The following is a 16,164-nucleotide window of genomic DNA, read 5'->3' as shown; positions in this document are numbered from 1 at the left end:
ATCTGACATCATGAGTAGTGCACAGGTGTACCTCAGACTGCCCACAACAAAAGGCCAATCTGGAATGTGCAGTTTTTTGACCTGACTCCAGCTCGTCGCCGTAACAGACTTGTGTGGGCAAATGCTCACATTCGATGGCGTCTGCCACGTTGGAGAGGTGTGCGCTTCACGGATGAATCATGGTTCACATTGTTCAGGGCAGATGGCAGCTGAGAATGTCCCAGTTCTTGCATGGCCAGCATACTCACCGGACATGTCACCCATTGAGCATGTTCGGGATGTGCTTGACCGGCGTATACGACAGCGTGTACCAGTTCCCACGAATATCCAACAACCTCGCACAGCCATTGAAGTGGAGTGGACCAACATTCCACAGGCCACAATTGACAATCTGATAGACTCCATGCGACGATGTGTTGCACTGCATGAGGCAAATGGTGGTCACACCAGATACTGACCGGTTCTGGGTCCCCAGACCCCCAATAGCGCAAAAAACTGCACATTCCAGGGTGGCCTTTTGTTGTGGGCAGTCTGAGGTACACCTGTGCACTACTCATGATGTCAGATCAGCATCCTGATGTGGCACACCTGTGAGGTGGGATGGATTATCTCAATATAGCAGATGTGCCCACTACCACACATTTGGACTGATTTGTGACCACTGTTTGGGAGGGATGGTTATATTGTGTATCTGGAATGAATTTTAGGTCTCTACGTCCATCCCATGGGGAATGGGAGCAGTAACAGAGGTGTTGCCTTTATATTTTTGTTGAGTGTAGTTACAGGCTTTTTTTTACCTTTTAATTTTTAATGGTTTAATAAAGGTTCCATGAATTTTTCCCCCATCTGGTGGTACAAAGTGGTATTACAGCCCCATTTATGATGACCAGTACAGTACGTATACGTGAGCATGACGTCACATTCTGTTAATGTTTGTTCATTTGGGAAAGTTTAGGTCACTGCTTTTGTAAGATCAAGTGGTTTGTAGCTTAAACCCACTCGCTGCAACGTTCAAGACAATTTACTACACAGCAAAAGCAAGACACAAGTAGGGAAAGTTCTTTGTGTTACTCATGCATGAGGGAGGCCTGCCTGGAAGTGTCGTTCCACCCACTTGACCTCCGTCAGACTCTCGTCCGCTCCCCCGTAACACGGCTCTTTTATTGAGGTTACATGAATATACATAGGTTCATTAACATATCACGTATACATACACACACAGAGTACCTTGCCTGTGCGTTGTGTAAGTGTGTGTGTGTGGGGGGGGTACGACCTCTCCCATGCCCCCAGGGTGTGGGTGTGCATGACCAACATGACATTGATTATAAAACTCTGAGCATATATGAGAAGATATTTCTAAGCATAAATGACAATCCACTATATAAACCTGACATCAAGCTTCTTTCATCTGTGACAGCCAAAATAAAGCCCATCTTATCAAAGCAGCTTTTTGAGACTGTAATCCTGCCTTTGTTACATCTAGGCTGGATTACTGTAACGCACTTTACTGTGGGGTTAGTGATGCATCCATTAGATGTCTGCAGGTGGTGCAAACTGCTGCAGCGCGTCTTTTAACTGGAACAAAATAATCACATTACACCACTGGCTATGATGTTCACATCCTGGACAGGGAGGAACGCTGGTTTGAGGGCGGAGTCAAGGAGGCCATTTACATCTGTCACCATCTTACATGCTGTGATTGCAGCCATTCCCCAGCTCTCTGTGAATGGGACTCATGGTTATTGATCAGTGGTCATGAGAATTTGCATAATTAAGATTAAGGAACTGACCCCCCAGCCCATTGTTCCTCAGTGGGCTGGTTTCAGTCAGTAGATGCAGACGTGAGCGTGCATGTAAGACAGGCCTCTTCTCTTTCTGAGTTTAAAACTCTTAAGACACATTTATTTGCTCTTGTAAGGGGCTGACTCAATATGACTTTTTAACATGTTGTATTATTTTATTTAATCATTTCATTTGTTGTTGTTGTTTGTATATGTGCAGCACTTTGTGATCTCTGGTTTTGTGTTAAAGTGCTTTATAAGTAAAGCTGGTAAAGTTGCAAAAAAAGATAAATATATAACTTTACACAAATACGATTAAGCTTATTCTTTTCTTCAGATTTAAACATAACTGCGTTATCAGCATCAGGTGATGAGATCCCAGCATCAGAAGTACTGATGGTGTATTTATGTCACACAGGTTTTTCCATCACAGCTGCAGGGAGACAGAAAGCATTTTGAGGTTTATTAAAATGATCAGATGATGATTTGAAGCATGAATGACTCACTTTCAGGTCAACATTTCAGTTCCTTTAAATTTTATTGAATTTATTTTCCTGTTTATTGTGATATGAAATCATATTTATCAACAGAATCCAGCAGTGATGTCATCGAGGCTTGACATCCTGCTGGAAGTGACATCAGCAGTGAGGCTGTGACATCATCATGTCAGACGTGTCAGGACACGAAGGAGCAGTTATGGACCTCTGACACAAACAAACCCTCTCTGTGAGTTACATCCTGAGTCGTTGACATAATCTCCTGTAAAGAATCAAAACAAAGAAATAAAATCAGAGGTCTGTGCTGTAAATGTTTTCTTCTTCTCTAATGTAAAAAGAACAAACACAGTTCTTATAAAGACCTAAGATCACATGACTTCAGTCAATATAAAAACCAAACACATTTCATCAACAGGCCCACTTTCAGTTTGTACCTTCACGGTTTATCTCCATACAATCTTCTCCTCCTCCATAGTTGTTTGGTTGCCCACTGTGCCAGTTTGTGAAGTCAAACTGGGAACCATCACTCCACTTCCACACAGTTTCCTGGAAGAATAAAGTTCAGTTTGTTCTGATGTACTTTGATGCATCTATGCTGAGAGTGCAGACATGAGACCTCTTACACCACTCGAACACAACGAAGGTTCATTTTGTTTGTGCAGGTAAAAAATGAAAAGAAAAGTCAAGTCAACAGCAACATCTGTCTCCAGGAACAAAGTCCTGATTAATCAGTCTGTCACATGTTGACCTTTGAATCAAACTGATGAATATGAAGAGAAACATATGAAATATCAGAAACAGCTGCAGCTCATCCTCTTTATCTGTGAAACACTTACATTCTCTCTGTCGTTGCCTCCAACCCAAGCTGGTGTATACGACCCTGCTGCTGTGCGAGTGAGCTCTCTGATGAAGGTGTGCTCAGCTGTGCTGTGGAATGAGGCCAGATTTCCACCGAGTGTCTGACAGGAACTCTGAGGAGGAAGATGAGGTGCACAGAAGATGAAAAGTGTGAGAATGCATTTAAAATCAGTCAAAGACAGAAAGTCTTTATATCATCAGTGATGCAGCGACAGCTGCTGTTATTTCCTGATGTACCTCAGCATCAGTCCAGTTCTTCAAGCTGCTTTTAAAGAGGAAACAGCGACCTCCAAACCAAGTCCAACCAGCAGGGCAGGAAGGAGCTGCAGCATGATTGTAAAGTTAAAAGGTCGGTGAACAGATTAATGGTTCCTCAAAAGAAAGTAATTTCACCCCATAAACTTCAGAACAGAAGATGAAGAATTTCATAACAGACATCTGTTTCATTATTTTTCATGTGTTCCTAATAAACTGTCAGTTGAGTACACGCCAAAGCAAAGCAGTCGATCATCTCATGTTAGAAGAAGCTGAGCTTGAACAATGATTTTCATATTAACGGCTGGTTAATTATGTAACTGACTAACTACATCAGTACGACACTGCCTGGGTCTTTCTAAGGCCTCAGGTTTGTACAGCTTGTTGTACTTGTTAGGCGTCCCATCACACTTCTCTGCAGTTCTGATAGTTGGGTAACTTCCCTCCTTTCTGCCTCTAGTTTTCGTCTCCACTGAGGCTTCTGTTCTTGTGTTCATCTGATATTCAAGGATCCCTGTTGCTGTGTAGATCAGCTGGCTGTTTGCAGTGATGGTCACAGAAGGAATTTTATTAGTGTGCGCTCAAATATAGGACTTTGTAGGAATGCTTCAGTGTTTTCACATTTAATTAGCAAATACAAGCACATTTTTGCTTTGCACACCGCAGAGTGAAGGCAAAGGACCAACAAGCGCTCAGCATCTCTGGGAACTCCTTCAAGACTGTTGGAAAACCATTTCAGGAGACGACCTCATGGAGCTCATGGAGACAAGGCCAAGAGTGTGCAAAGCAGAAATCAAAGCAAAGGGTGGCTGTTACCAAGAATCTAAAATATAAAACATATTTTGAGTTATAATTCTACATGTTCATTCATAGTTTTGATCCCTTCAGTGAGAATCTACAATGTAAATAGTCATGAAAATAAAAAAATAAATGAATAAGGTGTGTCCTGACTATGTTGATAAATCTTTCATGCTGAAATGAGCAAATGTAACAAGTTTTACATATTTTTATGTTTTTGTAAAATATATACAAGTATTACAAAAACAAAAAACATTGTTGTTTCTCAAACTGTATTTTGGGAAAGACATTCAAATTCATGTGTATTTTCAATTAAATACGCATAAATTTTCTAATTAAATATATTTTTAAATCATCCAAGCAGAAGGCTTGGATGATTTGACATGATATAACCTGTGTCTTTGTGCTTATCTAGTCTCTTTTTTCTGACTACCTAATTTTAATATTGTGTTGATCGGAGCTCCTGTCATTTTCTGTTTTGCATTTAACCTTTTTCTTTTAATTCTGTCTAGGGCTGTGTGATATGACCAAAATCTCATATCCCGTTATAAAACATCTATCGTCCGATAACGATATAAATCACATAAATGTAACATTTTCTGTAAATTCTGTGAATCTCGGGCAGCTCGACTTGCCTGAAGTGTTTCCAGCTGGGCGTCGTGTAACTGGAGTCGAGTGTTTTAACCGATGCATGAAACGATAGATTTTTAGACACAAGTTGTAACGGCGCCGTTTTCTTTGTATTTATTACACGGCGTGCTGCGGGGAGAAGCCTGTTCTAACGTTTGAGTCTAAGGTTTATTTTTTAGCACCTGGCGGCTCTTTTTTAATTCTCATCCGTAAATAATGTGCATCTTTCACGTGATTCAGTTTATTTTGAAAAGTCTCAACAGGATCTTGAGCTTTATTGTGAAAGGTTTATGTGGAACAAGCGGACACACGGTGCTGTTACCGTCGTTGTTGCTAATGACAACGCATAAAAACAGGCGCTTGTCCGTCTGTAGTGTGGTGATATTAAATATAAGAGAAAGAGAGAACTTTAAGAAATGAATATAGCCACTACAGTGACCATCAAACCATGAACAAATATTGCCGTAAACCGTAACCAGGAAACAAACGACAGCGTAAAATGAAACGATCGACGTTTTTACATCGTCATCCGATATATATCGTTATATCGAACAGCCCTAATTCTGTCTGTTTGATTTTTACTTGTATGTGTCTTTAATTTGGTCGGAGGACTTTATAAACTCTCCCTTTTAATGTACTTTTATTGCAAAATGTGTTCATCTCTCAACTTCAGATTGTTATTAAAGAACTGTTACACTGATTTACTGCACCATCCTGTGGTATAAAGCGGTATCTCTGCCTTATCTTCAGTTGGTAAACACAACAGATGTTCTGTTCTCCACATTCTGTCGATGTTCAGGAAACATCAGCGAATAAAACAGAGACATTTTTTATTTACGATGTCATTTTCATTAGCTTACTTGATAAGCTTATGAAAAAAAATTCAAATTCAAAATTTATTTGTATGGCACATTTAAGAACAACAGAGTTGACCAAAGTGCTTCACAATCAGTTAAAAACAAGAAAAAACTGTAGAGAAACAAATATACACATATGTGTGTGTGTGTGTGTGTGTGTGTGTGTGTGTGTGTGTGTGTGTGTGTGTGTGTGTGTATATATTCTTATATTTTGATTTGATCTGTATTATGGTTTTACTGGAAAGCACTTTGGTCTTTAAATGTGGTATACAAATAAATTTGATATGTTATGATATGAATTGTTGACAATGTAACAATGAAAGACTATTCGCCTCACAAATATAAACCTTACGTCACTCTAATTCATTGCTCACCAGTCTAAACAAAACATTCTTCGAGATTCTGGTTTGACTTTCAGAGCTCTTAGTGGACGATCAGTGAGCCTTTACCATCAGCAGGTCCCTGAGGTCATGTGATCAAGAGCTACTTATTGAACATGACAGGAGGTTGAAAACTAAAGGAGACCGAGTTTTGACCACAGTGGTTCCCAGACTCTGAAACTCTCTCCCTCTGAGCCTGAGATCTCAGTCGTGTCTTTCAAGAACCAATAAAAACTCAGTATTTAGGCATGTGTTTGGATAACTTTTTTTTATGCTCTGTTATTTTTTGGTGAAGCACTTTTGATCTCTGTCTTGAAAGGTGTTTTATAAATAAACTTTTACTTACTTACTAAAGACGTTAGTAACAACAACTGAACAAAGTTTAAGCCACATGAATAATAAAATGTGGGATGAAGCTCAGTTCACATGAATTAGCCAATCCATGGTGCCCAGTCTTCCAAAAGTCCATACAGAGTCAGGCCTGTCATGTGTGAGAGCCTGGACCCTCTTCACTTTGTGTATAGAGGTTTTCCATGTGACATCATCACAGGGAGTCATATGATTGTTGAGATTTTCTCTGTTTTGTTTCTATTATTCTAAGGTCTCTACTTTTTTTATACAAAGCAACTTGAGGCAATCTGTTATTTGGATTTGGTGCTGTATAAATAAAACTGAATTGCAGCACTTTTAAAACTCAGAGGACTTTTCACACATCAAAGGAAAAACATCAGCTGGTGCAGTATTTTTTAAAGCAGGTCTAACACTGCAGCATTTAGGAGAAAACAGACTAATAGATTTTTACATTTTGTTTTGGAGTATCTATATATTGTGATCAGCATCACTGATTTCTTCATTAAATTACATTTTTCCATAATTAAATTCTATAAAAATCACAGGATTCTGTTTTTTAAGACTTTCATAAACATCATTTCAATTTGTTCACTCAGGATCTGTAAAAATAAGCTGACAAGATATTCATGTCAGATTATTGAGTCTTTTTCAGCAATGACCTTTTTATGAGCACAGGAATGAATGCAGTCTAAAGGTTTCAGGTTCTTACCCTGACAAGTGTAAAACACCTCCAGGTACTTGTAGGTGCCACCACAGGGGTCTCCAAACACTGTGTTTGATGCTCCAACAGTACAGTTGTTCTGCCTGTTACACCTGTGAATGCAGGTCAAAGGTGAGTCAGCAGAGGACTGAAGTACGTCGTGTCATCTGAGAGAAGATGGAAAGAGAGTCAGCATCTCTACCTGTTAGTTACATATTCTCTACTACTGGGACTCAAACAGAGAACATTTTTGACGTGATCAGGATATCCATCAGGGCACGTGGTGTTGTCACGGCGACCATAATTCGCCCAGGAGACGACTATAACCTGTCCTTCACCTGAGGAAGAGTTCATGAACTGTAACCATGTTTGTAGTTCTATCAAATGAATCCACTAAAGTTACAATAAATGAGAAAAATAAATCTGACCACACTGAAGGTTCGCCTGAGATCCTTCACATGTTACACTGTGGACTGACAAAGAAACGCATCACATTAGAAACTGTAATGATTCATGTACAGATGTGACTGATTGTTAGCTGATAATCACAGATGTAACAGACTCTCTGGGACGCAGGTGAAGGTGGTGTCCAGGTAGGTGCAGACGCCGGGATCAGAAGCACTGATGATGTTCATATTTATGTCACACACTTTTCTTCCATCACAGCTGCAGGGACACAGAAAGCAGCTCGTTTTCAGCTTTGTTAAAGTGTTTCAGAGCTGCTGCTGTTTTTATTCAAACAGTCATTTGTTATTGAAGATCTTAAACTACCTGTTCTTGATGTGCTGAGTGCCAGTCTGAGAGCAGGTTTGTGTATCTGCACATCTGTACACAGCTGACTGCACAGTGATCACTCCCCTCTCTGTTATACACACACAGTATCAGAGAAAAGGAGAAACGACATGTAGTAAAGCAGGTTTGATGCACTTTGTGTTTTAGACCCAGCAGCTGCAGTCACATCCATAAATGTTAGTCCGACCTCTGTACACCACCACCGTGGATTTTACATCAAACCTTCTCTGATTGGTTGATTTATTTGTCATGTTAAGAGTTCCAGTGAACATCCAAGTACAAACTAAGATGTTTTATGTGCTAAAGTTTGAATGAACTGAGGGAACAGTGTCATGGTCCGGGTGAGTACAGCTGTTTGGCCTCTGAGCTGCTGTCTCCACCTTGGGGTGGAGTTACTGTACAGTGGCGTCTCCTCAGCTGTGAGCGACTGAGCTGTCAACATTTATGGACCAGCGCTCACTTCACTCTTCGCCACAAGTTCTGCTTCACCTAGTCAGTGTTGTTTCAGACAATTAACAGGTGATTGTGCAGACTGAGACTCACTGTGTTTTGCCCATAGCTCACTATCTGGGCCCACGTCCTCATGTTAGGTTTGACAGCGTTTAGTATTGAAAGTTGAATGCTTGGACATTAATTGTGCTGCGGTTTTGGGAAGGCCTGGAAGGGGACTGGCGACGGCTCCCGGGCCGGGCAGATCCCCATGCACTAAATAGGAGTGAATCTGCCCCTCACCCGGACCTAGTACTCCCTTTGTGTCCGCCCTCCGCCCGGCAAAATTCGGTGATGTTTTCCTGGACACTTTCCCCCAGGACTAGGCACTAAATCCACTCTCCTCCCGTTACAGCGCACTGAGACTCCCGGTGCATTTCCAGCGTCTCCCCTCTGTGCTCTCGAACAGAGTGTTTTTGTTTCCATGAAGATTTCAATTACACTGATTCATAGCAGCAGTCAAGCCCTTGTTCCATGTTAGGTTTATATGCTTAGAAGACAACGTTAGTTCATAGTACGTTGCAAATCATATCTTGACGTTTTTGCTTTTGAGAATAAATCCTTGTTCATGTTTTCGTGGTGTTACGTGGGAGTTCTGCATTTGAGCCCTCCAGTCAGCTCGGCCGTGACAAACAGGCCTCACCTGGCCATGAAACTGCTGTCAGTCAACTATCTGATTCCTGCTGAGCAAAAGGAGCGACTGTGTATAACAGAGGCAGCAACACGTGCCCACGGGCCGTGAGAGTCACCCACAGGGCATGCTCTGAAAATACTGCAGGTTACCATGGAAATAAAAACTGAATTTAAATGTGTGGCTGTACTTTTTTAACCAGTAACATCTGGATTACTAGAGATTTGAATGGTAAAACTGATTTTCTGTGTATGCACTCAGACCTGTCTGAGGTCAAAGTTCAGCATCATGAAGATAAACTGCCATTTTTCTCCGCTGAGATAAGAAAGCAGGCGCAGCCCGAAGGAGGATCTAGATGCAGTTTTTACCCCGACAGAAAAACATGGCAGAAAAATGTTCTGTTTTCACAGTGAGTGGGAGGCAGAGCTCTTTTCTACAACAGCTAAAGAAATGTGAGCGTGTCTCACTTGTGGGACGACTGTGGCGACGAGAAAGTGACACAGTGGAGACACACTTCAGTGCATGTCACACAAGCCTCCGTGCTAACTACCCACCTGACACACAAGCAGAAAAAGTCTGTGAGGCAGCTTTGAGCAAACGTGAGTTTTTTGAGGGGCAAGAAAACCAACCATGGAGCTGTTATTGAACAATCTGTAACCTCAACATATCAAAAACCAAGGAACCAACTGTGGACTTCAGAAAAGCTCCCAACATGTCTGATGCCACAAACATTAAGGTGGAATATGTGCAACCCTATAAATATCTCGAGACGATTGTTGATTCAAGACTGTCTCTGTGTTTGTTTTACTTAAGGAAGCTGCCTTAGACTGTTTCTCTAACAGCATTAGAGAAACAGCTTTGTCCAGGCTGCTGCTGTTTATTGACTAATCTGTAGCAACTTGCACACGTTTATCTCTTTTTAGGTATTAATGTTTTAAACACTTTATTATTTAGTAAATGTAATTTTATTAACTCTCAGCTGGCCTGGTAACGCTTTGGTGTCCCCCAGACAAGCTAAAGGAGCTGGCTGGGGAGGAGGAGGTCTGGGCTTCTCTGCTTAGGCTGCTGGTTTTTGGAGACTATTTTCCATCTTACCACAGCTCAGGCGTTGAACACTGAGGCTGCTAAAGGTGATCACTCTTCCTCTGGATATGGCCGTCACAGCAGGAGGAACGGGAAGTTGTGCTCTGATAAAGCCTGAAATCAAAATATTAAAAAACGTAATATGAGGGTAAAGCAATGGAGGGAAATGTAAAAGTAACACAGAGAAGGCCGGCCGTCTTTTTTTCTCAAAAGGTTTGATGATGTAGTGAAAAGGCTATTTGGTTAGCTAACGTAGCTGTTTAACTGCTAACAGGCAGGAACACGCTGTGTGCATTTTTTTAAGTGATTAAAGTCAGTAAAAGATTACAGAAACACAGAAACTGCATTGAGCTGTAAGTTTATTCAAATATGGTCTCTAAGCAGATTCTTACTCTGGATGGCATTACCTCGGCCTCCAGTAACGCTGTGAGGAACCTTGGAGTCATTTTTGACCAGGACACGTCCTTCAACGCACATATTGTTAGGATGCCTGGGTCGTTGACCCGGGGTTTTTGAGTTTATTATATTATTTAGAATTTCTAGTCTTTGGTTTCTTTGAGTTCTGTCTTATGGTTTATGTCTGTCTTCTCTAGTTGCTCTGTCTCCCCTGTCAGCTGTATCCCCTTGTCTAGTTGGCGTCTCTGTGTATCCTTAGATGCTATATCCCCGTGTCCAGTGTGTCTGCCCTGGTCCCACGTCTCTGTTCCCTCTGTTGCAGTGCCTGCGAGTCTGTGTCTTTAGTTCAGACTGTGTCATGTTTCCTGTTTTATTTTGAAGGTCCTTGTCTGAGGTTAATGTATCTGGTTTCGCTTCCCCTGGTCTCGTTAGGCCTGATTTGCCCCAGCTGTGTTTCCCTCCTGTTACCCATTCCCTGATTGCTCCCTCTGTGTATTTAAGCCTTGTGTTTCTCTGTCTGTGTCGTGATCTACTGTTTTTCTAGCTGTGTGTTCTGTCAGTCCTCTGGTGTAAGTTTATTTTGATTCCCCCCCCTCCCCCTCCCCCCCCCCCCTCCCCCCCCCCTCCCCCTCCCCCTCCCCCCCCTGTTATGTTATATTTGAGTTTAACATTAAAGCTGTTTTGAGTTCACATCTGTCTCCGGAGTCTGCACCTTGGGTCCTATTCCTGTCTGCACACAGCCGCTCATAACACATATTAAACAAATATGTAAGACTGCTTTCTTCCATTTGTGCAACATCTCTAAAGTTAGAAATATCCTGTCTCAGAGTGACGCTGAAAAACTAGTTCATGCATTTATTACTTCCAGGCTGGACGACTGTGATTCATTATTATCAGGATGTCCTAAAAACTCCCTGAAAAGCCTTCAGCTGATCCAAAATGCTGCAGCAAGAGTCCTGACAGGGACTAGAAAGAGAGAGCAGATTTCTCCTGTTTTGGCTTCCTGTTAAATCCAGAATTCAAAATCCTGCTGCTCACATACAAGGTCTTAAATAATCAGGCCCCATCTTATCTTAATGACCTTGTAGTACCATATCACCCTATTAGAGCACTTCGCTCTCGCTCTGCAGGCCTACTTGTTGTTCCTGGAGTATTTAAAAGTAGAATGGGAGGCAGAGCCTTCAGTTTTCAGGCCCCTCTTCTGTGGAACCAGCTTCCAGTTTGGATTCAGGACACAGACACTATCTCTACTTTCAAGATTAGGCTTCAAACTTTCCTTTTTGCTAAAGCACATTCACTAAACATTGAACGTTGGATAGATGTTAAGATCTTCTCAATATTTGGTCTGCCGGTCCATCATCTGAACTTAATCTACAATTTGGACGTCCAACCATGACCCAACCTGGACGTCAATATGACGTTTAACATTTGAACTTTGGACTTGGTAATTTTTTTGGACATCATGTGCACGTCTATGACAGGAGCAGGGAATTTACATGATTAAAAGATGTAATATATATATTTTTATTTACAAATAACATTGCTGTTATCAACATGATACACGTGAATATAAATATTTTTTTATTTTAAACTTAAACTTTGAAATAAAAACATTCTTATGTGTTAACCTGTTGATTTATTGAGAACATGTGGGGTTTTTATTTGTTATGTTACATTTTCCAGTTTTCATTTAACTGGTTCTGATTTAGTGCTCACAATGCATTTGGTCCATTATAGTAGTGATGTGACGTTATGTATCGAGGCTTCGAAGCTTGTGTCGAGTAATTGAGGGAGCGTTTCCGCGATGCGCGTATCGAGGCTTGCTTCATTTATGGGAGGAGCTGAAAATGATGACGTCCGAAGCCTCGCTGCCCGGCTGTACCACGTGACTGGTTCATGAAGTGGTTCGAACTTTGCCGCGAGCTATGACAGCGATATAAACCTTCAGACTTCATTCAAAATGTGGGTGTTTGATGGAGAGTTGCGGTTAGTGAGAGTTTGGAGACAGTTTGGAGGTTTATGAGAGTGAGGAGAGAAAGTCAGGAGAGAATGGAGCCAGCTAAGAAGAGGAGGATGTCCTCCCCTGTGTGGGAACATTTTGATCTTATTCCTCCCAACAAGGTATGTAAATTTCTACAGAAGATGTATTTTCATAACACTGATGGTGCAATAAAACCTATGTTAAGCTGTCTGTACTTTTGTACAAGGTGAAGTGTTTGCTATGTGCCAGGGAGCTGGGATATAACAACAACACCTCATCCATGCTTAGGCACTACAGAGCTTTGCATGAGAATAAGGGGAACACTGATTGTGGAGCAAGACCAGGTGAGCCATCAAATGCAATGATAATATAGCATGCAGTAATGTTACTAAATAATATAACAATATTATACAACTGTTATAAGTTACGTGTGTGATATTTATATTTGTGCTTTGTTCTCCTGAGGAAAGACAATAAAGACAATCTCCAATAGATGAAGACCTGGTCAGCATGGTGATTGAGCACTCACAGCCATTCAGCATTGTGGAGGACAAAGGATTTAAAAGATTTGTTAAATCATTAGATCCTAGCTATGTTCTCCCCACTAAAAAGGTCATAAAAGCAGTGAAAATTTAGTTTTTACAGAATAAAATGTGAACAGGCAGGACTGAGGCTCAAAGCCTCAGTGTGTAGCTGTCCATACCTCAACGTTACAAAAGCACAACTACTGTCCACACCCCAACCACACCTCACCTCACAGTAAATGATCATTTCCATTTCAAGCATTTCCAAATGATCATTTTCCATACTGCCAGTATAAATATACACAGTATACTGCATCACTACAACATACATGTTTTACACACTCCTTTTGTTGTTGACATTTACAGGCTGTGTGCAAAATGCCACACTCTTCAAATTCATGCCAACTAATATTTTTACGTCCAGTAGGTGTCCTGCTAGAGCAAATGAAGCTTCAAGAAGCTTTGCGCTGGGGTGAACCAATTGGATGAAAAGCTTCAGTGCTTCATGAAGCTTCATCTGCCCATCACTACATTATAGGTCATGGATTTGCTGTGTGGCAGGCAGCATGTTGGACCAAAAAGCAGGACTCATAAGCAAAAGGGTTAACTAAAAGAGGCAGCTTTACTCTAGTGGCAAATAACTCACTTCAAATACAAACCTTAACTAGAAAAGAGAAAACAAACCAGGAACTGTGACTAGAAAATGGCTGGAAACACAGAGGGTGTAAGACAACAACAGACAGAGGAAAACACAGGGCTTAAATACACCAGGGAGTAACGAGGGAATGGAAAGAAGGAGGGAAGCACAGCCGGGACTAATCTGAAATAAAGAGATAAAGGAAGCAAAGCAGAACACACTGACATAGGACACAGACTGTCAAAGTAAAACAGGAAGTACGAGGCATCCACAAAGACGCAGACTAGACAGAGACGTGGAAACACGACAGACTCTGGAACAGAGACAACAAGAAACACAGAAACAAAAGTACCAAGATGTGGGACACAGGGAAGAGAGAAAAATAAGACTACACATACAACACACGGAGAACAGAATTAAACGTTCATCAAGAACATGGAGGAGGCACAGAAACAGAAGAGACACCTAGAAACCAGGAACTACAAATAATATACAAACAGGAAACCATAATTCAAAGAGTTTAACTTCAACCAAAAACACAAACACGGGGTCACCAGACTCAGTGCCGTGACAATATTAGACTCAGTGGGCTTCTGTCAAACTGTAAAAGAACCCACTTTAATCACACTCTAGATCTTGTGTTAACATATGGCAGAGAAACTGAACACGTAACAGAGTTTCCTGAAAACCCTCTGCTGTCTGATCATTTCCTGATAACATTTACATTTACACAGCAGTGGAGAGTAGACTTTATCACAGTAGATGTCTTTCTGAAAGTGCTGTAACTAAGTTTAAGAATATAATCCACCCACTGTTATCATCTTCAATGCCCTGTACCAACACAGAGCAGAGCAGCTATCTGAACGCTGCTCCAACAGAGGTCGATCATCTTGTTAATAATATTACGTCTTCACTGTGTACGACTGTAGACACTGTAGCATCTCTCAAAAGAAAACCTCAAATCAGAGGAAGGACTTGACTCCTTGCTGTCGCTCAAACGTGCATCTAGATAACTCGCAAGCTGGAGAGGACATGGCTCCTCTGATATAAAAGATCACCAGCCTGGAAAAGTTGTTTTTGCTTTATAAAAACCTCTCTGGTGGAGAGAAATAAAAACTAGTGATATGTGAAGGTTGTTCAGTAGTTGCACAAGCAGAAGAAGAGCTCAGGTTCAATGATTAGCATGATGGAAGTATAAAGTTAACAGCAAGGCTGAGAAATATAAGAAGCAGTAAAACAGCATTTACCTGAAGTGATGAGTGAACAGGTTGCTGCCAGCACTGAAAGAGACAGAAAGAAAGCTCAGTGTCAGACTGTGTGTTTGATATCAAGTTGAATTCACCTCAAAACATGAAACAGAAATGAAAAGCAAACAGGAGAAAGCTGCTGCTTTCATTCACACCTGGATTCTTTGGAAACTCTTTCTAAACAGCAGATTTCAATGACACATTTATTCTCTTCATCTTTCCAACTTTTGTCAATAAACTTATTTGTGTTGACAGTTTGACTTCAACTCTTCAAAGTAAATGATCAGCCATGAATTGCTCTCAGGACTCTGTGAAGCCTAACTGTCCTGCTGAGGTGATGCAAACATGTATTTAGGATGTTAGATGAACTGATCCAATAAAGCAGAAAGAAAAGCATGTCACAGTACAGCACAGTGGAAAGCTAGAAAAGGATTAGACTGAACATGTGCAGCTGATTTCATGTATAAATAAAGGATGATCAGTGTGTTGTACTCACACAGTGTGCTGCTGAGTCCGGAGCAGAGCATCATGTTAGGAGATCTGGATTACAGTGAAGAGCTGATGGAGGATCAAACACAGAGCTGCTGGATTCACTCTGTTTCAGTAACACCTGTGATGTACATGCAAAGCACAGCCAATGGAAAAGCAGGACCTGTTCCTTCTCAGCTGCAGCAGGAAATAAAACTACTTTACATTAAAAGTTATATAAGCCTGGATCAGCTGACCCAGTGACAGCTGGGAGGGGCTCGGATCATCATTTTAAACACGATTAATGGTAGATTACATTTATTTTAACATTTAATACAAATGATTGTGTTAACATGATGTAAATGATTGCAAACATGTTGTTCCAAAGTTTAGGAGCTACAGTTTGAAAATGTGATCACGTCTGGATTTAAATGAAGAGCACAGAACAGTTCAAAGAGCCTGATCAGCTCAGAGAGAAAGTGACACTCCCCTGTTCGTCAACAGCGTCCTAAAGAGGGAACAAAGAGGACGGAGACCAAGTGGACGACACAGACACACATGCAGCAACAGCTGTGGGTGTTCAACACACCAGTGTTTACAGTGGTTTAAATGGGGTGGTACAGCAGGTATTCATGACGGCTATTTAATGATTCACTGGATGTTACTATAAAACACACAGGTCCATGATATGAATGTAACAGACAGGCAGGAGCACAGCTGAGAACACATTTGACTGGAAAATATTCTGCTTTGCATGAAACATCTCCACACGTCTCTCTGTTCAGAGACCACAGAGGAAGTGGATTCAT

General features: G+C 41.2%; 1 protein-coding gene across 1 annotated transcript; it reads right to left on the bottom strand.

Annotated features, from left to right (window-relative positions):
- Window positions 1-2,222: 2,222 nt before the first annotated feature.
- On the bottom strand, window positions 2,223-15,548 carry LOC147305467 (L-rhamnose-binding lectin SML-like). Its single transcript, XM_086277775.1, has 12 exons — window positions 15,384-15,548; window positions 14,888-14,920; window positions 10,115-10,216; window positions 7,879-7,969; window positions 7,670-7,773; window positions 7,536-7,580; window positions 7,310-7,445; window positions 7,117-7,220; window positions 3,374-3,459; window positions 3,115-3,249; window positions 2,713-2,824; window positions 2,223-2,540 (listed from the first exon to the last, which is right to left on the bottom strand). Exons 1-12 carry the CDS (start codon window positions 15,415-15,417, stop codon window positions 2,476-2,478), a joined length of 1,047 nt encoding a protein of 348 aa, XP_086133901.1. The 5' UTR covers window positions 15,418-15,548; the 3' UTR covers window positions 2,223-2,475.
- Window positions 15,549-16,164: the final 616 nt, after the last annotated feature.

This window comes from Aulonocara sp. 'chitande type north' Nkhata Bay, linkage group LG20 (genome assembly GCF_057382095.1).
Source record: "Aulonocara sp. 'chitande type north' Nkhata Bay isolate Kocher_YH1m ecotype deep benthic linkage group LG20, A_spYH_male_GT1.1, whole genome shotgun sequence".
Lineage (NCBI taxonomy): Eukaryota > Metazoa > Chordata > Actinopteri > Cichliformes > Cichlidae > Aulonocara > Aulonocara sp. 'chitande type north' Nkhata Bay.
This window is presented reverse-complemented; position numbering and strand designations above follow the sequence as displayed.